The following is a 26,146-nucleotide window of genomic DNA, read 5'->3' as shown; positions in this document are numbered from 1 at the left end:
GTGAGATCTTTTGTGGTCTGAGGGGAATCCGCTCCGTGCTTACTGTAGATCATTATCTATGTATGATAGCCATCTTGCTGCTGCTCTCTCAGCACTGTGCTTCAGGAAAACAAAAGGATGAAGGTCTCAAGAATGGTGGGATGATTGGACAGTGGATATATGTGTGTGTGTATGTGTGTGTATGCAACAACGGCAACACAAAATGTCAATATTGTTTAGCGTAAGTCATCATGCCAACAGTGTTGGTGTTTCTCCTCTCCCGTTGATGGGATATACTGTATGAAAAGGCTTTTTTCTGTATAAAAAAACATGGCAGTCACATCTGTCCAGATGTGACCCTCATATGATTCCTGTATGTGACATGCTATAGGTGACATACTGAATCAGACATTCTAAATTTAAATTGAATAGATATTTTTGTGATATGGTGAAATAATTTCTAGCTTTGCTTGAAAAGGAAAAAGCACTGTTATGAATAACAAATGAAAAGTTTGTTTGTCTCGGAGGTGTGTCCGATTGTAAAGCAAAAGTGCAACTTTGCTTGTATGGTTTCTGGATGTAACAGTTTGAACACTGAGTCCTGTTTCTGGAATATTCCACTGCAGCCACTGGCCCGTGTGTGTCCGTCTCCCAGTGGACTTCTCACTAAACTGGCTAATTATCTCACACACTGTGATCATTAGAGAGGCTCTACTCAGGTGGAAGCCCAGGGGAATGCACACTTATGGGAATGGGACAGTGCACAGTGCAACACACACACATACACACACACACACACACACACACACACACACACACACACACACACACACACACACACACACACACACACACACACACACACACACACACACACAGAGAGAGTCCCATTGTGGTTGCACACTCAGATTGTAGGCAATTAATAACACTCTGAGAACTCCAAACTTTCCAAAGCAGTGGAAGGACTGTGAGTATATGGGTAGAACACCATAAAGTACAGCTGTGCCCCGTCAGCTCACACACACAGCTGCTCGGGAGTGTTGCTCAGTTCGTTTTGTTACTACAGACCAGCTGTCTGCGACATTTCCAGTCAGGAACATCGGCGTGTGCCCCCTTCTCTCTTTAATTCACTCCCACCTCTCTCTATCGCTGTGTGTGTGCGCGCTACCTTCATGCCATGTTTCCATTTATTTTGTGTGTGTGTGTGTATTTTTTACAGTATGTATATGTTTTATTTGTGTGTGTGTGTACAATAGTTGTCTAGGCTATTAGGCTGCTGACTGAGGTTTACAGTATAGTGCTGTGGGTGGGCCAAAGATAAGCTTGGGGATTGCTGTGCTACCAGGCCCTTGCAGGAGCCATGATAAAGCATTTCTGTCAGCTTCTGTATATATTATGTGTGTGTGTGAGGGAGAGAGAGTTCATGGTTATATACAACCTTCTATACGTGTGTGTAAAACCTTCTTGCTGTGCCAGTAATTGTAGTTTGTAGTAAGACTGAACTTTGTTAGTTAGGTTTGACGTCTGTATCTCTGTATGTGTTCATTCTATATATGTGTATCCGTGGTTTTCTTCTATTGAGGGGTCTGAATTATTACTAAAAGAATAAATCGACAAGCTGACCACTCGTATATAGATGATCAACCATTTTAACAGAATTTTCTTAATTAATCAAATAAAAATGACAATTGTGTTGCGCAGACTATTTCAAAGTTGATGTGCAATTCACTTATTTAAGCCCAGAATATGGTTCTCTTAGTTTGTGATTGCCTCTTCCTAACTCTATCTCTCTATCAAATCTTTCTCACCATGCAGCGCTTCGGACACCTCGTAACCGCAACATCCCCCTCTCCCATTTCCAGTTTGCTTCTGCACTTTCATCTCTCCAATAAAGGCAAACAGAATATTCTTACAAAATAAATAAAGAAACCTCATAATGATTATCATTGCTTGCGCGCGTGCGCGCACCCCACAAGGCTGCTATTATCCAACCGTGCTCTTATTTTTGTAACCGTACCTGCTATTGATTCTCAGCAGCTGTTTCTCATACAGGCCCGTCTATATGGAACGACAATGAGCTGGCCTCCTCCATCAATACCTGCCTCATTCTGTCTAGACATCCATACTCTTGCAGTGGGTTCACATTATTGCGAATCACAGTCCAACTGTATGTTTTTTTTTATTAATTTAACTCATCCCCTAAGTGCCTTTGGACATGATGAATTTCTATCTTTGTACTTTATTTCCCCACTATCTCCCCATCTCTCCCTCCTCTAAAGCCTGTATGTTATGTGTTAGCAACGCTCATTTGCTTTTGTGGTGGTGGGAACAATCTGTCTCCGAACCGCAAAAAATGATACAAAGCCCCAACTTCTGCTAAATTGTGCCATTCTTTGCTGAGGGAACCCGATTAGTTGATGTTTATGGCCTCAGATGCGCTGCTTTAGGCTCCGCAGTGATGACTTCAGCTGGTTAGCGAGCTACGGTAGTGCAATGAAACAATAAGCGTGGCCTGAAGAGTCAGAGTGAAACAGCCGATGGTGAGAGTAGGGGAGTTTATCATTTTGAAAGAACAGTAAGAAGTTTCCTCAGAAGGAAAAGTGTGTGTGTGTGTGTTTGCAGCAGCAGCAGCATTTTATAATGTGTACTGTATATACAAGAGCGTGTGCGTGCATGTGTTTGAGCATTTGTGTGCTTATGGGTGTTTCTCTGTGGGTGTCTGTTTGTTTTACTCATATCTACTTCAGCGTGTGACATTAATTAAATAAAATGGAAATTTGTGGTGGCTCTTGCCTGGCTGATAATGTCTACTTTATATAGATCTGCCGCTCCTTGCCGCTAAAACAAAAGCATCAAACAGCAGCAGGTGTCACAACTCTCTACGGAAGACGACACGATGTTCATAATTGTCATAAGACGCACTGTTTCTAATTAGCTGTGACAAGAGTTTCTCGCAGTGTGTGTGTTATCGACATGCCACGTCTGTACGTCTGTGTAAACATAGCTGTGCTCTCTCTCTCTTTCTCTCTCTCTCTCTCTCTCTCTCTCTCTCTCTCTCTCTCTCTCTCTCTCTTTCTGCTGCAGCCATGTCAATGTTGCCGAGTGAAGACCAGGCTCCGGTACCACAGAATAAGTTCATGGGTGACTGCGAGGAGCTGGCCGCCAGCTATGAACGCAAACTCATCGAGGTGAGTGCCGCCTCTCTTAGTTCTCTAACTCGTTCTATATATATATATATATATATATATATATATATATATATATATATATATATATATATACACACACAGTGGCTTGCAAAAGTATTCATACCCCTTGAACGTTTCCACATTTTGTCACATTACACGCCACAAACATAAATATATTTTATTGGAATTTTATGTGAAAGACCAACACAAAGTGTCACACAATTGTGAAGTACAAAGAAAATTATAAATAAAAAAAAAAAAATCACAAATAAAAAAATGAAAAATGCAGTGTGCAAAATTATTCAGCCCCCCTTAGTCAATACTTGGTGGAACTGCCTTTTGCTGCAATTACAGCTGCGGTTTGTCTCTACCAGCTTTGCACATCTAGAGACTGAGATTTTTGCCCATTCTTCTTTGCAAAACAGCTCAAGGTCAGTCAGATTAGATGGAGAGCATTTGTGAACGGCAGTTTTCAGATCTTGCCACAGATTCTCGATGGGTTTTAGGTCTGGACTTTGACTGGGCCATTCTAACACATGAATATGTTTTGTTTTAAACCATTCCATTGTAGCCCTGGCTTTATGTTTAGGGTCGTTGTTCTGCTGGAAGGTGAACCTCCGCCCCAGTCTCAAGTCTTTTGCAGACTCCAACAGGTTTTCTTCCAAGATTGCCCTTTATTTGGCTCCATCCATCGTCTCATTAACTTCCCTGTCCCTGCTGAAGAGAAGCACCCTCAGAGCATCATGCTACCACCACCATGTTTGACATTGGGGATGGTGTGTTCAGGGTGATGTGCAGTGTTAGGTTTCCCCCACACAACGTTTTGCATGTAGGCCAAAAAGTTCAATTTTGGTCTCATCTGACCAGAGCACCTTCTTCCACATGTTTGCTGTGTCCCCCACATGGTTTCTGGCAAACTGCAAACGGGACTTCTTATGGTTTTCTTTTAACAATGGCTTTCTTCTTGCCACTCTTCCATAAAGGCCAGATTTGTGGAGTGCATGCCCCATAGTTGTCCTGTGGACAGATTCCCCCACCTGAGCTGTGGATCTCTGCAGTTCGTCCAGAGTCACCATGGACCTCTTGGCTGCATCTCTTGTCAGTGCTCTCCTTGTTTGGCCTGTCTTGGTAGGTTTGCAGTTGTACCATACTCTTTCCATTTCCGGATAATGGATTGAACAGTGCTCCGTGACATGTTCAAAGCTTGGGAAATCCTTTTATAGCCTAACCCTGTTTTAAACTTCTCCACAACTGTATCTCTGACCTGTCTGGTGTGCTCCTTGGACTTCATGGTCCTGTTTGCTCCCCAATATTCTCTTAACAAACCTCTGAGGCCGTCACCGAACAGCTGTAGTTGTACTGAGATTAGATTACACACAGATGGACTCTATTTAGTCATTCGGTCAACATTCAATCATTCAGCAGTCATCAGGCAACTTCTGAAGGCAATTGGTTGCACTCACAGAAAAGGGGGCTGAATAATTTTGCACACTGCATTTTTCAGTTTTTTATTTGTGATTTTTTTTTTTTAAATCATGTCATGTATAATTTTCTTTGTACTTCACAATTGTGTGACACTTTGTGTTGGTCTTTCACATAAAATTCCAATAAAATATATGTATGTTTGTGTCGTGTAATGTGACAAAATGTGGAAACGTTCAAGGGGTATGAATACTTTTGCAAGCAACTGTATATATGGGGTAATGGTTTATTGATGTCACAGAGTCACATGCAACTTTGAATTGAGAAATACCTGAATTAGGGCATTATGAGCTTAAAGGAAGAATGATAAAACACATTTGTTGGCCTTGGGAGAGCCGTGCAGGGAAAAATCCTCACAGAGACACTCAATCTAAATAAAGCAGATAATTCTGCTTTCTGCAGCTGTGCAGAGTGCCAAAAGCTATTCCCTGAGCAGGTTCCTCTCAAATATATTTATATTGTTACATGGTGAAGATCTCTATTAACTGGACATCGGGCATGATGTTACCAAACTGCGGCACTATGTCCAGTTTCCTGTTAGATTGACCAATGGGAAACCCTCCCAGTGAGAGTGATACTCGCAGAGGAGAATAACGGCAACATCTGTCTTTTCTAATGGTTAGTGGTGTGAGAGGCGTCCACATGAATAATTAATCCACAGTTTTATATTCCTTTAATAAGAAATAATTCCAGCCTGTGTTTGGCTAGACTACGTTTTCACTTATTTATGCACATGTTTATATGGTACATCTTGAATGGTGTTTGCTTATTAATTTGTCCATTTGCTTGGCTGTCGGCCTCGATCAGCCGCCACAGCGAAGCCTGGAGGACCGGTGTGTGGGACACAGTCGCACCTCGGCCTCTCTTCTGGTCCCACGCCAGCCAGGCTTTGACAGCTTTGTTTGAATACGAATGTCATGCAGGACAAAAGTGTTTTCCTCATCACTGATGTGTAACAAGTCTTCTAGCGGCAAGCGATGTCAGGTAGTGTCTTAACCTCAGAGGAAGGGGAACAGGAAAGATTTGCAGCAATCAGGAGACACAGCATGTTGTCTTTAGTGACCACCATCAATGTTTTCAGCAACCTGGTGTCCCAGGGGTTGCCTTGATATTCTGTGTGTGTGCGTGTGTGCGCGCGTGTGTGCGTGCATATGTGCGAGCTGCTGTCGGCCCTGAGGTGAGGATTCAGAAAATGTGCGATTTACATGAGTAGCTGTCAGCAATCCTGATTCAGCTGTCTGGCTTCAGCGACTGAAACAAAATGTGACTCACCAAGGTATTGATTTTTGGGGAAATGTCACATTGATCCTTGTTGGATAACTATAGGCCTGCCAGACACAAATAAATATTGGACAGGGCTCAGCCTTCATTAACCTGGGAAACACGCCCGTGTTTGTGACCCAGTTCAGTTTTAATTGAATGATGCTAATGCATGGTATTGATTTTGACTTTGTTTCTATTTGAGCCAAATCTCAAGGCACTCTCTGCTCTTTTCATCTCGTCTGCCAGGGGCTCTGGGTTGGGGCTACAGGGGTATTTAAACAGAATAGAAAGTTGACCCTCACGTCAGTAAACAGCTGTCCAAGAAGCCAGCAAAGTGATTTAACCAGCAGGGCCGACTTGTGGAGTTTACCAGTGTTTGTGTTTTAATCCTGCCGGTCTTCTCTTCCTGTCCAAAGACACACACAGTAGATCAGGTGATTTGTAAAGTGACCGTAGTGTTAATGTGAGTGTGTCCTTCCTCTCCTCACACCTCCTGTGATCCCAGTCTTTCACACATTTTTATTCCCACCGGATTTCCCTTTATTTTTCTCTTCTTCACCGCTTCCCTTCGTCTCAGCTGAAGATCGTAGCGTGATTATACCGCAGTGACTTGAGGAGGAAGTGTTTATTTTTACCCTCTGATGACTTCAGAACCTTTTCTTCCCTCCTGCCGCCTTCTTACTCGCTTCTTCATGTCCATCACTCCTTCACCTCTCGGCCGAAACTGAGAAAGCGATATGAGGTGTGTTCATGTATGTGTGCATTACCAGGTGTGCAAGGTCGTGTTCGGATGAGTGGGATTCCTCACACGAATCTGCATGGATGTCGGATCTAAGTGGGTTTAAAAAAAGCTATCAGAGTGGGAGGGCACTTTCACACATCCCAATAGATCGGTGCTTGTCTGAAATGAAAGGAAACACAATGAAATGATGAACAAGGAAAATGAGTGAAACTGGATGCGGAGAGAGATAAAAACAAAGAGGGAAGAAAGTGAAACTGCAACAACTCGAGAGGATGGAAGCATAAGCATTTTAATTTTCAGCTTTATTGCGTAGTGTTTTTCCTCGTCTGTGAGTGATAAAAACAAATTACATAATGCAGTTAACATGTTCACCGAGGTTTCTGAGAAACACCAAAACTGCAAGTCATTGATCTGTGAGGCTCCAGTGATAAGGAAACGGTAGGCAGGTAGTGATGCAACACATCCTCTTATCAGTGCAAACAAGCTGTTGGTGTCCGGCTGAAGTTATACAGTACAGAAGCTCCCCTCTAGACTAATGGGCTGGAGAAGAATTCACACTCACCAGTATGTGTGAGTGTGTTTTGACATTTTTAATTGCATTCTAATGCAATTATGAAACTAAAATGATAACGGCATGGATTTGGCATTTCGTTATTATTTTTGCATGCCGTGCCCTTTGTTATTGAACGATGTCAGGGTGTTGGTAATATTGTTATTGTCAATATCTTTCATTTCCAAAATAAAGAAAGACGCCACAGTCAGCGTAAGCTGAAAATAATGAAGGAGGGAGTCCTTGAGAAAGAGAGGATTTCCCAGCTAAGGAATTTGAATATAACAGACAAAGGGAAAGCCTTACCTCTCCTCAGGCTCGTAAGATTTTCCAACTCACCGGGAATTTTTTAAGCCACTTCAGGCTGTTGCGAGACAAGGCGTTCAGGGACTCCTCTCGAGTGAAGTCAGCGTGTCTTTGTGTCTCTGAAAAACAGATTTAAACCTTTTGAAGAACTAAACTGCTAGTTAAAAAACAAATTAAAACAAATTAACAATTAATCAGGTCTGAGATACAGGTTACTGGAGTACATATTCAGTACGATGCTAGCCAGCTAATAACAACACAGAATTGCTAAATGAAATAATGGCACTGTGCAAACTAATATTGTTATGTAATTTGTCCATTTAGCTTGTGAACAAAATGTAATACGATGCTTGAATGCGTTCACCATAATACAGGCTGGATGAGAGATGGGATGACTTTCTAAAAGGCAGCTAATCTCAGCAGCTGTTGTAAAATAGCCCTCTCAAACCTCTGCAGAGGCAGTGTGTTGTGATCAGTCATTGCTATGTAAAAGTATACTCTTACTCCAGACACCTGTGAGTAATTAGAAACTGCCTTGAACATTTATGTTATTTAGACTTAAACAGCATGTGCATTTAATATTGAGGCATCATGACATCATACGGTGCTGCCATAAACTGACTCGTCTGTAGCTCAAAGGCTGGATAACCCAAATTGTTCAGCAGACGTCTGATTCACATCCAGTAAACAAACTACATCAATGTCTAACTACACTGGAAGTCTTGTGACTATGCAGTTACAATTACAGCAGATCTTGTTTTTTTTGTTCCGGTTTCCCATGGTGTTTTTCTTAATATATTTTTTATATCTGCTGTGTTGTATTGATAAGAAGAGGCAAAGCACTTTTTGGAGGATAGAGAAGAGATATGGGTCAAAACTTCCAGTGGGATCAGGGATTCTCCCTTTGATCCACAAGCTCATTAATTAACCATAAACAACATCAATAACAAGAACAACAATTACAAGCCACAGACTCAGAGTCTCTCAGAATCTCCTCCTCCGAGAGACACAGTAGAAAAACCGGGAGACTATGAACAGAAATGCCTCTATAATGCCTGTTGTGTTTGCTGTGTAATGCAAGTGAATGTGACCCTTGAAAAGACAGAAAAGATGCATAATGCATGCGATTCTTCTCTGAATAGTGCAGGTGAATCTGCTTTGAAGTGCTCATATGCTCCGAGTACAAAAGCCGTTCTAGGGCTTATTCAATTAGCTTTTATTTGAAGTATTGTATTTATGTACGTGTGTAACAATGTTCAGATTGGTCAAATGAAAAATAAGCATCGTGCAATAATGGTTTTAATGTTGCAATTTGTGGGCATTTAATTATGTGGATGAATCATTAAAGACCAACAGTGCAGTAAAATAATCTTCCCAGTATTAAAACTTAATGTCCCTGCCATATACCTTGAAGATGTGCATGTATGATTAAGTTCATCTCAGCTATTTTTAGTATTGAGCTCTGTGGGGTAACGGCTGCTGGAGTCATGCATGTTGCTACGAAGTGTAAAGCCTCGGTTATATTTCCAAAAGGACAGCCGCACGGACATGAGCTGACATGGAAACGTGGTAACCCGCGCGCTCTCCATCATCTCCGCCCGCCTGTGACCACGTTGTTAGAAAATGTTGGATGTGAACGGACAAACCTGCCGCACGGAAACCACGTGAAGGCCGTGTCTGTTGGGATGTCTCTTTAGCCATGCGGTCACAAGCAGCAAGCAGCAAGCTTAAATCATTGAAAGTGTGTACAAGTCTAAGTTGTTGATTAACATACTTTTTTTTTGTGTGCCTGCCTTGTAATCCGTTTGCCCCGAACCCTTTTAGATGCTGTTGTTCCACCTGTCAAGTGTTTCTGGTGTATGTGTCAGCCGCTGTTTACAGTGAATACAGCGGCTGATTTAGCTCTGTCATTATTTAAACAATATGTCCTTAACCTCAGACAGAATTGGACTAAGACAACAGCCTATTTATAGCCGACAGGTGTCGATTTTGTCACCTGCAATGACAACTTTTGCTAGTTTATGTTGTCAGCTCTAGCTAGTTAGCAAATCGAGCTAACGCTGCCTCTTGCTCTCTTTTGAATGCTTCCAGCTGACTCGTTTGGCTACATACATACATGTTAACATGCTAAACCATTGAAGCTAAAGCTGTGAGCATGTAATGCTAACTAAATAAACTGTATTGTTTGTGCATTTCGGCGTCGAGCTTATTATTGATTTATTCATTTTATTCTTCAAAAGCTTTTGTTTTGCTGTGCGGTTTACGTATTAGTTCAGTTTGTATTTACAAACTTTGTTATTTTTTTGTACTTTGTAAAATTGGGCAACATTAGCTGTGATGGCTGGAGTTTAAACACCCCCAAATCAAACGAAGAGGAGGACGGAACTGCTAACGTTTGCTTACACCCTGATCAAGGACCAGCGCACTCAGTCGGGGAATGACTCCGCAGTCGAGGTTTCTAACCTGTTTAACAGTCATATTGAAGATCTTTCAGCAACATGCAAGCACAGAGTCATGTGGCAATAAGTAAAACATACCATATGCTGCGATTACCCAACATCCATTTAATCCACTATCTTAATACTGGCAAAGCCCTGTCAGTGTGTATTTAAATTCAGGCTCTTGATAGTGAACGTGACTGCTTTTAGAATGCAAACCTAATCTTAATATGTCTAAATATTTCTGTCACCCGTACCGGAGAACATGCTGTAAGAGAGGGTTTTAGTTCTCAGTGTTCATCCGGTTGTGATAAAAACACCCCAGAATTAAAGCTGACAGACTGTACTTTAACATTGTCATCACTGCGTCGTTTCAAAGTAATAACACTGCACAACCCAAAAATGTGTGATCCAAGTGCTAATGGAGCTCCCTGTGTGATGCAGCAGTGACAAAGAGCCGCGTCTGTACCACAGGCCAGATTTTTAAATTTTTTTCCCCATAAACCATTTCTGCCTTTTCTATTGGTCCATCTGCCGCTCTCGTGTGCTCACACTTCTTCTCTCTTTGTATCTTTTTTTCCCACCTCAGTTCATAGTGGCCTAGTAGAGAGCACAGCTTGTGATGTCTATATTGGTGCTTTCTCACCCTCTTTTTCTATCTCCCCTCCCTCCCCCCGTCTCTCAGCCTTGTCTCTTCTTGGAGCAGCTGTGCTGAAGTGAGTCAGAAACGCAGATAGAGAGACAAGCTGCTTTTAGATTTACAAAGTAACCCAGTTTCGGCCGTACTCTGGTTGAGGTCTCACCCAGTTTAAGATGTTTAAATTAACCTTTTGATACCCTTCTGCCGGGGCCTCCCTTCTGCCCCTGGCCTTTTCCTTTTCAAGTCGTTGTGTCCTCGTCCACGATGAAATGGTCCTGGTTTAACATGAGCGCTGAGAACCTCCTGCCATTATTAAGCTTTATGTAAAATCACAGTACACGATAACCTATTCAGAAGATGTGAACATTTAATTCTATAAAGAAATGCTTGATGTTGAATTAGAAAGGAGACAAGCGCCCACGGTTTCACTTAAAGAAGTATTACATTAAATATTTACAAAGACGTAAATTAGACTTTTGGACTGTATTTGGAGGAGCATGTGGAAACTGAGTTATGGAATGATATCTATATATATTCAAGATTGAAGTAATTAGAAATAATGCTAAATAAGAAAAGATGATGTGTGACTGTCAGTTAATCTGAATGTTGTGCGTGCGTTGTCATTGGTGGCCTGGTTCATAAAAGAATGTCACCGTAACATTTCCATCAGTCCGGCTCATGATCTCTGTTGTACCTTCTTTTTTATGTTTCCAGTTGCTTTCTACTTTCTGTTACCAGCAACAATGTCTGAAAAGTGGTCGTTTAAAAGATTTATTTTCACCCTCAATCTCACCACAGGAGCAGTTAACAGATTTGACTTTGGGCTTTGTTAGTAAAATATATTGATGTGCTTATTGTAGACACTGACACAGTGAAATGTATCTGAAATAATAAATGCATGCAGAATGCACAATGTGCAGCCAGGGCTTTCTTAGCCTTTTTAATCAGAGCTACTCGGCTCGGATGAAGACGTGTGATAGTGTCCTTGTGAGAGAGTGTGAGGTCAGCGTCACTTGGGTGGCAGTTAGCAGTGCCGACAGTTGCATCATCCTAAACCAAGCCTGCAGGTCAGACAGGTCTGATAGCAAACAGAAATTTGCCTCACACCGCTCTGCTGTGGTCATATCAGGCACCACATGCAAAACGTGAAGCTGTTGCAGTGTGGGGTGAATTTACATCTATTTTCACAATTTGTGAGTTGGTCTGTTGGCCCTGAAGGACTGTTTAGTGTTTGTGCTGCAACAAAAGTAAACTTGGGTTTGTATTTGCTTTTCAAGAGGCCCAGTTCTACTTTGCAGTGTCACAAGATTTAAATGATGACAAACTGTCTTTGTTACAGAGAAAATAATCAACATAGTAATAACCAACGGTAATGTTTATTGTGGGGAGTACAAATGTAGCACATTTGTCATTATTAATCCTAATGGAGTCAGATCACTGCATTATATTTCCTTTTCTCTCACTTAGTTATAGTTGTATAGTATACTGTTTATTTATCAACAGTGCAAGTTATATCAGTTCCATTAGAAAATGTAATTTAGAAAGATAAACCTTAAGCCGTCAAGTTTTATCTTGTTCACTTAAGGACAATTTTTACTTTTGTTTTTTAGAGAAAATGTTTACCAATAGGAAGTATATGTTCTTTTGCTCAACCTTTTTCATCGATTTTCCACATCCTCACTATAGATCCAATGACGGTTTGTCCTTTATTTCTACAGGAGTTTTTCCTGATCCCGATGTGAGGTCCCGGGACAGGGATGTTATGTGTACAGATTTTAAAGCCCTCTGAGGCAAATTTGTATTTGTGATGTTGGGCTATATACAAATAAACAGAATTGAATAAGAAAAATAATTTTAAAGCAAAGTAACTTGATTCCAGCAAAATGACCAATTAATCTTTGGCTAAATAAAGGTACCCTGTACTTTTCTGGCACGTCTCTACATTTATTTTTCACATTACCGCCACGTAACATTATTCAGTGGAAAGGCAGCAGCAATGTGTATCACATCACCAGCGTACATGCAAACTCTATGCGTTGTTGTACACGTGACTCAAACAAGGATCCAGACGAATTATTGACCAACTTATCAAAATGCTGCTCCATAGCAATATTAATTACATTTTACAAGGCACCTTTGAACTTTCTATAAGTACTACAAGTTCCTTACAATATAAGGTCATTGTTATTCCTAACAATTTAACAGGTGAGCTACTAGCTGCATATACAAGTAATCTCAACCATTTCCAGCCAGTAGTAGTGATTGGTAACCATGTTGCTGGTCTTGCTTGTCCCAGCTCCCCAGGCAGAATATTTCCACACACCCTAGTCACTTTTGGTCCTGATCTGTGATCGCAGGATGGCCTTAGGAGCTCCCCGCGTGAGCCACACAGCCACGGCTTCAATGCTGCGGATCGGCTGTAGCCCAAAGCAGACAACACCAGCGTGTGTCCGGCCTCTACTTCGCTGCCTCGTTGGGCTGACAGATTTTATGGTTTCACACCAAAAGCTTTTCAACTTGAAACCCCACTGGCTTGAAGTATATTGTAAGCCAGTCCATCACCTTCAATAGGAAGGTTGCGACTGAGAAAAGAGTTAGTGAGGATAGAGACACGCACGCACGCTACAATGCACCACATGGAATTTCTATCATGTCCCTAGCCTGCGTTTTTTGTTTGTCATGTTATTTCTTGTCTTTATTGTTTGCGGCATTTAAGCAGTTTTTCTAAACCCTAAACCTAACCGGTTCTGACGGTGCCCTTTAGCTTTTATAGTCTCCATAACTACAGTGGACCAATCTCTTTTCTTGCCCTCATATATTTAGTTTGATTTGTTTGGATTTCTGCAACCACTAATTAGCTTGAGTCCTGCAGATGTTTATTGGCTGATGCCAGCCTGAAGCCAGCCTTCCGGTGGCCTCGACTAGAGAAAGGTCAGCTTGAGAGTGGGCTAATAATGCAACTGAGTAATACCCGTTGCGTGTGAGGTCCCGGCATGAGTGAATGAACCCTGAAACGTGGCTGTGCATCCTAATGACCCTGCGTTGATAACAGTAGAGAAGATGAACTTGTTTAAACACATTGGCAACGCTTAATATAGTCCACCGCTTGGTGTGTAGAATTAGCATGCACGCTCTCAAATACACCGTAACACAAGCCAACACACATGAGCATGCACATGCACACACTATACTGTACATTCAGCCGTGCACACACACACATATGGCCGTAGAGTGACAAATCGATTAGCTACCTCTCACTGAGAATTAATTGGGTTTCTTCACGCTTCAAATTAATTCCTTATTTTATAATGTCGTATTTAAGAGCTGTGGTGGCTAAATAATAAGAGGTGATGAATGAGTGTTTCAGGGTGGACTTTTCCTTGACAGGATGTGACTCGTGACTGTTGGACCAGGGGCATAAACCCCACGGAGAGGTGTGGGTTTGGGCGTCTTTGTCAGCTTGTGAAATGAGTGTGACGTCAAGGTTTCTTTCAGGATACAAACAAAACATTGAGAGGTCAGGATTGAGGATTCTTTTTACAGCTGGAGACCGTTATGTTTTATGTTCTAAGATTACCATCAGCTGTGTTTTATTGCTTGGTGGCCCAATCTGATCCTGAGATTTCTAAAGTCTCTGTTGTTAAGAAAGATGTAGATATTGACTGAGCAGCTCAGTTTAATTATATCTGACTCCCATGGTCTCAGTTTAGCAGGACTCACATTGTTGATGTGCAGTCCTCAAAGTGAAACACTTCTGTTGTTTTGCAGTATTTATCACTCTGAAGTAACAAAGAAGATACGTGCAGACTTCTTTTCTTTCTTCAAAAAGTGTTAAATCCGTTTTCCGCTGTAATCAGCTGCAAGGGATTGAAGGCCTTCCAAAACTCCCAGACTAGTTGCAAGTAATTTACTTAATACTTTGGATGGATTACCCCCCGTTAGAGCGCTGCTTGTGTTTGCCTGCCTGAGGATACACACATCATTATTCACTTAAATACGTCTGAACTGCAGTCAAACAGACAGAGGGACATGAGAATCACAGCAAAAACGTTCTCTCAGTAGAGCAGCTGTTGTAGACAAGAGGAATGATGAGAGACTGGAGACTCCATTTGCTAATTTTATTATATAGAAAATGGTGGTTGTTACTAAATTTGGTGCACAACATTGTATTTTGAGTCAAATGTAATTGTGTGTTTTGTCTTGTGTATTGAATATGCTTCATTACAAATTGTAAAGCTCTGAATCACAACTGTGGGTTATACTCTCAGGTAGGATGGCCTGCTTTGGCCACCCATAGGCTCTGTCGTTGGTACACCCTTGCTGGTCTGCTCCCAAACTACCTGTGTGTTTTTATCATGCAGAGAGATGTCGGACAATACTCTTTGCGTTCTCAGGACTTTTTTATGCTCACTGCCCCAAATGCCAGAACGGAAATGGGAAAAAGGGCTTTTGTGCCACCTCATCTTGGAATTTGTTGCAGAATATTTTAAAGCTCAGATAACTGATACCACTGACTGCTTTTAAATCTAGAATGAAAGAATTAGAGGCAGGTTCCCAAAAATGTTAATGTTTCTTAAATTGACTCTGTTACGTCACTGTCTCTTAGCTTTTAGTTTCTTTTAACTTGTGTTGTTCTGTGTTTTCTGTCTGTAACTATGTTTTTATGCTGCTGCCTGTCTTGGCCAGGTCTCTCTCTCGAAAAAAAAATTGTTAATCTCAAAGGGGCTCTCCTGGTTAAATAAAGGTTTATTTAAAATAAAAAAATGTTTTTCTGTACCCTCATGTTCATTTTATATCTAACAGATTAATGTAAGCAGTGAGGGTATTTGCCTGTCTATAGGACAGCATATTAGGGCCACTGTAGCTACAAAATAAATACAAATATTTATGGAGCCACGGGAGCGGATAATGTTCCAAGAAAAAACTATGAATTTTCATTTATGTCATTAAAGTTGCAAGTTAACTGGAAGAAACCTCTTTTGAGACTATAAAGTCATAAGAGAAATAACTCACACATTTATGAGAGTATTAAATCCGATATTTCCTCTAATAAAATTGTGTAAGACCATTCTTTTTTTATTATAAAGGATCCACATCGCTACACATAGCCAGGTTGGATCAACTTCATCACACCACAGTTGCACCGTTGAACGCTGCAGTACCGTGAGCCGGCCAGTGCAAAATATCTATATTTTTATTTTACTCCTTGGCCCATAGAGGCTGGGCATTCAAAATGTAGGCTGCACAGGGAGACATATTTGTTATTATCTGGCCCAGAGGCAGTCTGCTCCAGAGGCGGGGACAACACATGTTCTGTAGCCCTGCTTTCTGTATTTTAGAAATGGGGTTGTCATGGCAACTGGAGGCTTGAAACTATTTCAATACCACTGCCAAAGATTGAATTCAGTGAATAGTAAAAATGTTAAACATTGATTAAATGTGTTCTCCTGAAATTTCCCACCAGACTTTAGAGTGTAATAGTTGAGGGGAGAAGGCTTTATGTATGGAGCTGTAGTCTTCACATTTTGATGTCTTACATCAACATTAATGTGCCAATACATTCATTTACAACAGTTTTGGTGGCTGTATTGCTGTGAAGGATTTCCCTCAAGGAAACACTGTCCAGGGAGACACGAAAGTGAGAGATATTAAGATGGGCATGAAAGAATGTGAACCTGTCCTTCAACTAGGTGAAGCAACTGTAGCCAGGAGTGAAATAAGTAGCAAATAAAGGTTGAATAAGAAAAGATATAGAACTGTTGTCCTCATGGAGCCAACAAAGGAAAACAAAAGCCCAACCAACAGCCACACGATGTTGTTGAGTAACGCTTATGGTCACCTTTAATGTCAGCACCGGTCCTGACCTCCATGTCACTGACTCTTGTTGCTCTACCGCGCATACTCACACTATCAATGACAATAAAACTGTCTCGTTGCAGTTGTCAGTGTTTTATTTTGTTAATGTTACACACTGATGTTCAATCCACGCTGCTTTCGATGCAGCCTTTGTTTGAAAGAAACCACACTGCTTTATCTGTTCTGATGCGTGACATTTTTTCAATGTTGTATTGTCAAAACATACAATTTTGGGTGTAAACTGGCATCGAAACTGAAATCTACTTTGACGCGACACTACTTTGCGAAGCTTTCAGTGTTTTATAAATTAAGTTTATTATGATCGTCATCGCTGCTGTTGTTGTTATTACATAAGGAGCCTCTCCTCCGCCTTCAAGGCAGTGTGTGGGCTCCCTAAATGGGATGTGAATGAGTATGAAGGCCGGTGTGTTGGATGGGCGGCGGCGGCGGCCTTGGCTCACCTGTCAGCCGGAGACGGCGCTCTGCCGAAGCGGCTGTGACAGCAGGTGTCCTCCATACAGCACAGCTGTCAGTCTCCTGACAGAGACCTGTCCACACTGTCCAGCCTGGTTAGGCAGACAGGCCGACACACACACACACACACACACACAGGATAGCTCGGCCATATTTCCACATACACACAGACGTGAATAACACCACGTCAAGGTGAGTTAGAGCTGATGAGAATTGATTAGCCGGCTGGCAGGAGTCTGACTGTTTAGAATATGAACTGGTTTCAGCCCCCCTTCCCCCTTCTCTCAGTCTGTTTCTCTCTATGGCTCTCGGTCCTCTCTCCCTCCCTCCCTTTTTTGACTGTTTCCCAGAATCTGCTCTTCTGTCAGCCTCCATTATGTAATTTCATTTATCACCTGGAGATGCTTCAGCCTTTTGTGTGTTACACTAAACAGAACTAAGAATTGTACATTTGAATGTTTTCAAGCAATACAAAATATGTTTACATGCTTTTCTGTTGTCCATTTGTACTTAATTGTGCTATGTATAATTATGTTCTACAGCATAATTAATTTAAGTGCCCTTTGTGTGTGTGTGTGTGTGTGTGTGTGTGTGTGTGTGTGTGTGTGTGTGTGTGTGTGTGTGTGTGTGTGTGTGTGTTTGCTGCAGGTGGCCGAGATGCATGGTGAGCTGATCGAGTTTAATGAGCGCCTGTACCGTTCCCTCATGGCCAAAGACCACCTCATTGTCCAGATGAGACAGGAACTCATTGACCTGAGAGGCCCGGTGAGTGACTGTATACACACACACACACACACACACACACACACACACACACACACACACACACACACACACACACACACACACACACACACACACATTCTCTGCAATGTCCCCTCTCATCTGATTCCTCGGCAGGTTTTCTCTTTTTTCTCTCCCGTCTCTGTCACTCTCACATTTTCTCGACTCTCCCCCTTGTGATTTTGTTGATTCTCATCTCCACTTCGCCCTGTTTGTTTTTCCGGCGCCGCTCTTCTCATTTTTCTCTACGGTCAATGGATGCCATTAACGGTTAACTGCCATTTTCCTTGAACATCTGTGAGATTCCTCCGTTTATTTAATTTTTTTGCGGTGCTTCTGCCCTGCTGCTCTGAAGTTAGCTGTCAATCAAACCGTGTGCACTCACACCCTTCCACTTCTCTGTGGACTTTGATTGTCTGTCGGTGGTGTTCTTTTTGGTGCCTGTTTAACAACGTTGTCCAATCAATGCTAATGCTAACTAGTTCAAACTTTCAAAGTAGTCCTCGACAATAACAACAAACACAGAGAGAATGCCAACATCTGGTCATGCTCAGGAGAGCTTGAAGCAGTGTGCACGCACACACACACACACACACACACACACGCGCACACACACAGAGAGACACGCACACACACACACACACACACACACACACACACACACACACACACACACACACACACACACACACACACACACACACACACACACACACACACACACCGTCTGCAGTGATGGGAGCTTCAGGCTGAACATAGAACCTCTTATCCCCAAGCTTCAGCTGTTCTCTGCTGGACCACTAATTCTCTCTCTGTGTGTGTGTGTGTGTGTGTGTGTGTGTGTGTGTGTTTGTGTTTGTGTGTCAATCTCTGGCTCATGACTACTGCATGCATCCAGCTCCCAATAGCTGCTGCTGCAGATGACCCATATGCTGGTCACTTTTTTTCGCCGTCTCTCTTTCTGTGTGTGTGTGTGTGTGTGTGTGTGTGTGTGTGTGTGTGTGTGTGTGTGTGTGTTTCTGTTTGTGTGTGAAACTCTTGGAGGGTTTGATCAAAGCCTGAAGGCTGGGGGTCTCCATTGAAGGGGGCTGTGGTGACAGTGTTTGAGATAGAGAAGCTGACAGGCCAAGCTCTGGACGAGAGCAATGGAGGGAAGACAAACACACACACTTTTTTTATCACACACACACACACGCTCTTTCTTTATCACACAGACACACACATCCAGAAGGCCAACATCTGGACCTGGTCATGTGGTTCCTCAAGGGACCTGGGAGAAAATAGTGAAACAAAATCACAGGCACATGAAGACATGCACACGCACACACACACATACACACAAACATATATTTACATAATGAGCGTCAGATTAGGATAACCAATGCTAACTGGCGATACTCATCAACAATAATAGCATCACACACATAGCACATATGTGCATGATGAGGTGTGACTCCAATGAGGGAACAGTGTGTTGCGTATTGCAGTTTTTCCCACAACCCTGTCAGATGATCTAAGTACTCCTCCATCAACACCTTCAGTAATGTTCTTTTCAATTGACTTTAAAGTGGTGGTTATTTATACTATAGAGTGAGATATCATGACAACATGTTTTCACGGAGCTGCAGGAGAACCATTTTCACTAGATAGTCAACTGTGTATAGATTACTTCTAGATACAGCGACAATGTAGCCGTTCATGAATTTTGTCCTGTTTATTAATGACTTTTAGCTAACCTGTTCAACTGATAGAAATGTATTTCTTTTCTTGTACCCCCTGACAACTGCAGAAGTACCCCGAGGGTCTATAAGTACCTCTGTTGGGAATCAATTACATATTGGACATGTGTGTGTGTGTGTGTGTGTGTGTGTGTGCGTGTGTGTGTGTGTGTGTGTGTGTGTGTGTGTGTTTATTGGTTCTTTAGTTTCAACTGTATGTTAAATGGATGATCTTTTTTTTCTTTCTTACTTGTTATCAATCTCACCCTCTTTTCTTTTCCAGGTTCCAGGTGATTTGAGCCAGACATCAGATGACCCCAGCCTGTCAGATTTTGAGACGTAAGAATATTTCTCTTTTATCTCCCCTCCATTACTCTCTCCCCCTCACTTTGTCCTCCTCTAACCTTCCCTCTTTTCATACTTTATTTTATTTTGTATTTCTTTCCCCCTGCAGTGTGACCAAAGCTCAAACGCTGCTTGATTTCAGACGCATGCCTGAAATCAAGCAGCGTTTGAGCTTTGGTGAATGCATATTTGAATGCATATTCATTTGTTTCCACAGTCAGATCATGACCAAATTAGATTTTGAGGAGTTTTACCAGAGTGAGCTGTATTCTGTCCAAGCAGAGTGCTGTCTTAGTCTTAGTGATAACGATGATGATGATGATGATGATGATGATGATGATTATGATGATTATGACGACGGCAGTAAGGACGGTTTGTGGTTTGTGTCACTCAGGGCTCATCGCGCGCTCATCAACGTGTGGATCCCCTCTGTGTTCCTGCAGGGCAGAGCTGCCAATGCCTACCACGTCTACCAGGTACACTCAGACGCTTAATATCTGTGTCCTCTGTTTACCAGGCTCAACTAGCAAGTACAGCCATCACATGAGGACATATTGAGATACTTGCCGTTGGCGTTTGATTCTCACATCGCATAGAAACTGAAGAAAACAAAGACGGAGTAGCAGCGAAAGGTCTTTGCGAGTCAATTTGTTTGAGTTAAACCAAACAACAGAGGGATGCAGTTACAAGTTCATTAAGCCAATGAGGGAACAAATGAGCAAGCTCTGAAATAATTAAACCTTAAAGTTTGCATTAATACCCCATCATGAGTGTTCATTAGCATTATTGCACTCAGGGCCTTGTTTCCCCAATCGACTGCTCAAGTTGTCAAACGGAACACTTTTTCCTGATTTCTCCTCTTTTTGGCTTTCCCTGTTATTCTTACCCTAACTCTAACCAATCTCACTCCTCATGCCGAAACCTAACCAACAAAGGCAACGGCTGCTAGCCAATCAGAAGCAGAGTAGGGCAGGTCATCCCTTCGCCGTAGCTGATTTTGTAATTTGGCGATTGGCACAAACCTGGTTTTAGCCGTGCTAGCAGTGTAGCTCAAAGGGGCGGGCTCAGTCGGTTCACCACTTCCAGAATGGAATATCTCAAAATACATTTGTGGAAATGCAAATATGGTGCAGATATCCATGCTGCCCAAAGGACAAATGCTAACGAGGACATTTTGGGGTGAGCTTATACTTGTCCACGTTTGACATGCAGTATGTGGTTTTGTGGAGTAATTTGTCTCAAAGACTATTGGATTGACGAGCTGTAGACTACTAATTCAATTTTCCAAAGAGTGTCTTTAATATATACAAAAGGAACAGAACTTTGTTAGGCTTAGAAACAGGTTTAACTTTATGCTATGGTTAAATGCCAAGAAAAAGAAAAAGGGAAATACTTTTCACTCATCTTTTCCATCACAGAAGAAGACGCTTAAAGTTACAGTCCCCTTTTTTGTGTTGTCAATCCTCAAACAAAGCTATGTGTGCCGTGTTATTTAGTGGCACCTCGGCAAAACCTTTTGAGACCTAAATTAATCCATAAATAGTCACTCTACTTCCCACTACACAGTCTGCGCCACTTTGTAATCAAGTCTTATTCTGATAAGACTTGTTGTATTCACAGTGATAATAATAACACAGCTCCACTTGTGCCAGGCACTTAACTAAGGTGTGTTGGGAACTGAACTTGAGAGTAGCCTTAACAAATCAAATTGCTGCTTCTTGTTGCATCTGTCAAGTTATCGAGCAAAGTAGACAACAGTGGCTCGCTCCCTCGCTGACTGTTTTACTGTTTCTGTCACATTAACAAGGTCTTATACTCCAGCTCCCTCACCGCAGCCGTCCACCGGTTCCCCCCTGTGACACACAATACGCACGCACGCACACACACACACACACACACACACACACACACACACACACACACACACACACACACACACACACACACACACACACACACACTGTGCTGTTATCTGCTCTGTAGCCAGGAGGTACAGCTGTAACGTTATTCAGGGGAAACCATATGGGACGGTAAGAGACAGGTGACATCCTCAGCTCTAACTGATAGTCAGGACTGGCTGGCTATCAAGCTCAGCCCTGATACATAATGGATGTAAATTCACAACTCGGGGCTTGAGCTGAGAGCTGTCTGACGCCTTTTTGTGTGAAATTATCTCCTTCCTTTGGACAGGACAGCGGCACAACAATGACAAATGAGATGCATTGTTTTAATCCCGCTCGTTCCTGTCACTTCCATCTCCAGACCCGAGTGTTCTGTGTTCTTTATTGGAGAGCAGACGCTTTCATAAATATATACGGCCATCTCTCAACACGTGTGACGAAAACAATTTAGAATTTTCTGGCATTGGTTTTGGTAAAATGCTCATGCGGAAGGCAGCTCACTTTGATATTACGGCACGGTGTTTGGGCTTGTTCCCTGCAATTTGTGAGTTTATTCATGCAGCAGGAAAATGCATCGTAATGGTGCTGTCATCAAAGCAGAGTTTCAGGAGAATTCATTACAGAGTGATGTGGCCTCTTATGTATTACCCTTACATTTGAGTAATGGAACAAAGCATCTGATTTTTCTCAAAGGTAAATACCCTCCGACCTTTGGTCCTTTAACAGCGGCCATTTTGGTCATTTTCAGAAACTCCTGTCAGGATGTAAAAACGCTTAACCTGCTGTGATATGAATATGATTCTTAATGTGTTGCTCTCTCTTTCCTGATCCAAATAAAGATGGAAGCCAGAAAGTCCATATCTTGAGGTGAACCAACATTTGTGATTGTGTTATTAGTCATATTGATACATATTTATTCCAATATTATATATTTTTACAGCAAATAACTAATATTTTGATCATTCATTTTACAAAGAGAGCAGGGACACGTGTCATTTACAGCTACCTGTATTAGGGAACCATTTAAATGGTGAAAAGGGACTTTGAGTATTTTGGCTATACCTTCAGAACAGCAGTGACTGTTGTTCAGTCACGAATATTGCCAAGTATTTGTTTTTTCAGTAAAGCTGATGCTCAAATGTAATGGCAATACATGAAGACACAAACTGGAACTCCAACATGAACTTACCAATGTACTAAATAAAAAATTTGAATGATGAAATGCTCATCATCGGCCCTAACTCCCTCACCCGCTCAGCCCAGACCCTCTCTCTGAACATTGATGGCTCCATCGTACCCCCTCCTCCCAGATCCGCAACCTCGGCATCATTCTCGACCCCACCCTGTCTTTACTACCCTACGCCAACCACATCACCAAAACTGCCTTCTTTCACATCAGGAACATTGCTCGCCTCGAGCCCTCCTTGTCTTCTGCCACCACCGAAATTCTCATCCATGCCCTCATAACATCTATACTTGATTATTGCAACAGTATCCTGTTGCAATAATGGTACGGCTCCCCCAACAAAATCATCAACAAACTTCAATATGTTCAGAACAACTGCCGCTCGACTGCTCACCTCCACCTGCCGCTATGACCACATCACCCCGGTCCTACGCAACCTCCACTGGCTCCCAGTCAAATACAGGATTGACTTTAAAATGTTACTCACCACTTACAAAGCCCTAAAAAATCTGGCCCCTCCCTACCTTTCAGACCTCCTCCACCTTCATGCCCCAACCCGTTGCCTCAGGTCCGCTGATACGAACACTCTTAAGACCATCAAGACCAAGCGTCGGACCTGGGGTAATAGGGCCTTCTCAGCTGCTGCACCTCCCCTCTGGAACGCTCTCCCCTTTCACATCCGTCAGGCTCCCACCCTATCGTCATTTAAGCAAGCCTTCAAACCCGCCTTCACCTGCTAACCCCTGCTCCCTACCCTCCACTACAGGACTAATTCCATTGCAGCTTCTCCAGTTTTCTTTTTTTTTATTGTTTTGTTTGCTCCATTGTCTTTCTATATTTTTGTTTTCTTTTTGTTCTGTTTGTCTCTGTCAAGCGTCTTTGAGCATTTGGAAAAGCGCTATGTACATTTAAAGTATTATTATTATTACTGTTGAAACAATAAAAGAAACCAATGTCTTCGTGAGGGTTGATAGATCATGTTTTACCTGAGGAAGTCCTACACAAAGGAGATAGATATGACAACAGTTTGGTTAAAAGTAGGTACACAATGAGTGTGCTTATATCTGCCATGCTTTGGCAATAATCAGTGTCCACCTGCAGTTTCACACTCTTGGACTGAATCCAGCATCAAACCTGAACATTTTCCATGTGTTGCACAGATTTAGACTAATTTCCCCCTCTCAATAACGGTCTGTGAGCCTGCTATCAAGCCCTAGAGCTGGTATAAAGCGCAGCCCATCTGGTGTATTGGATACTTCCTTTCCCAGAGCTATATTCGTCTAATGACTCCCTATGGAAACAGCTTTTGTTCTTAGACGGACTAATGGATGACCAAGGTTACTGGAGTCATTGTTGTTAAGGTGAGGTTGTTATGGTGATCGAACACAGAGCCAACAGTCTTAAAGTCCGGAGAGTATCGTGAGGCGAAGGGAGGGGTCTCTTCAAAGTACCCTCAAACGGGTTCATAGACTTTCTTTTGCACACACACACACACACACACACACACACACACACACACACACACACACACACACACACACACACACACACACACACACACACACACACACGCATATGCTTGCAAAATTGAACCAATGATGAGAGCAATGAGCCATAGCCGGAGCTAGAGAGGGTTTAAGGAGGGTCGGGGAGTGAATGGGATTTTAGAAGCCGGAGCCTAAGTTAGGTCACAGCAACCTTGTGGTTGAAAATAAGCACGCGAACAGCTCTGTGCTGCTGCTAAACTCACCCACAGAGCAAGAAAGACTGATCCAAAACCACATCTCGCATTGTGTGTCCCTTAATGTCTTGCTTTCCTCTCTCTCCGTCCTCCCTCCTTCCCGCTGCACTTCTTTTTCAGCCCTCCCTTTCCGTCTCCCTTCCCTTTGCCAGATTGCACGGCATTATGGCGGTGCTAAACCACTCACACTCCATTTTCTCTCTTCTTCAGAGCCACTTTCCTCTCCGAGCGTTCTGAAATGACTTCCATCTAAAGCTCAGTAAGGCCTGTGGGATGGATGACGAAAGACGGGCGGTGATGGCGGGCGAGAGACTGATGGATTTGCTCCATTATCAGTCGGGCTTTGCTCTTTGTGGCACGCCGTGCCTCCGGGCCTTCATCCCTTCATCCCTCCATCCCTCCCCGTGCCTCTTCTCCCTTTCTGAACTTGTAATGAGAGAATTATACCGGCCGCGGCAAATCAGTGTCTCTCTCCCACACAAGACCAACAATAGAGGCTATCACTAGAGGACGGAAGGAAGCGTCCTTAGCACGCTGTCAACGAACACAAGGACTCATTTAGTGTGTGCAGGAGTGTCTGTGTTTTTATTATCTGCACATTTTAGTCTGGCATTGTGCTGTGAAAAGAGCATCAGTCAGAAGCTGATGAGGATATTGAGGGGGCTGTGGAGTTGTGTGTGCAATAAGGCAGTTAGCCTAAACTTGTACACAGAAAAGAAATGAGAGGTATGTGGATCTAGAGATGGCAGCCGGTCAGTTGGTCTTCCTCTCTGGTCCAGACAGAAATATTGTAGTTAGTGTTGGTTGGATTGCCATGAAGTTCGGTGCAGACATTCATCTTCTCTTTTGGATGAATCTGAAGTGCTCTCACTCTGAATCTGAATCTAGCACCACCAGCAGGTCAATGTTGACACCTTTCCAGGGAAATATCTCAATTTATTTATGAGAGATTGGCATTCTCCCAGATGATGTATTCTTCTCATGATCCTCTGACTTTTCCTCTTGTGCAATCCATGAAGTTGACTTTCGTGAAATGACTTGAAAGCCGTTGGATGAATTGCCATGAAATATGGCGTTCAAAATATGTGTTACGCTCACTCCTCTGTGTGACAGTGGAACAAATGAAACTTTACGTTGTAGTTAGTTCTGGTAATCTCTGAAGTTCAGCTCATGTTCATAAACAACGCACCGTCACTCTGAATCATGCTATTTGGCTCAAGGTATTTAACATTTCTCTTGTCAGACACTCCGGTAGTCGTGCTGAGAACCTCCCCGGCGTGTTGCTGTCTGATGGGAGCTTTCAGGTCGTTGATTACTAGGTGTCACACCTGTGGTGGTGCAGCAGCAGGAGGGGAATGCTCTTCATGCGGCAGCTGACACCGCTATGATAAAGTTTTGTTTGCTGACAAAGAGGAGACGAATAATAGTGTTTACTTGTTGACTTATCTGCAGTTGTACATTCTGAATGGGCTTCTGAATAATTTCACATGTTGCAAGTTTTTCTAGAACTGATGACTGTCAGTTGAGATTGCATGGACCCACTAGTATGCTTCA

The 26,146-nt window shown here is 42.5% G+C and overlaps 1 protein-coding gene across 1 annotated transcript in view; it reads left to right on the top strand.

Annotated features, from left to right (window-relative positions):
- The window catches only part of snx29 (sorting nexin 29), a gene marked incomplete at its 3' end in the record, with an annotated part of 119,638 nt that overhangs the window by 59,737 nt on the left and 33,755 nt on the right, over window positions 1-26,146 (top strand). Inside the window, exons 15-18 of the mRNA XM_079237409.1 lie at window positions 3,064-3,167; window positions 17,567-17,683; window positions 19,703-19,758; window positions 20,159-20,240. Coding sequence (XP_079093535.1) covers window positions 3,064-3,167; window positions 17,567-17,683; window positions 19,703-19,758; window positions 20,159-20,240 — 359 coding nt within the window. The remainder of the gene's footprint in view (window positions 1-3,063; window positions 3,168-17,566; window positions 17,684-19,702; window positions 19,759-20,158; window positions 20,241-26,146) is intronic.

The sequence above is a fragment of the Taurulus bubalis genome (genome assembly GCF_910589615.1).
Source record: "Taurulus bubalis genome assembly, chromosome: 2".
Lineage (NCBI taxonomy): Eukaryota > Metazoa > Chordata > Actinopteri > Perciformes > Cottidae > Taurulus > Taurulus bubalis.
Note: the sequence above shows the minus strand (reverse complement) of the source record. Positions and strands in the feature narration are given on the sequence as shown.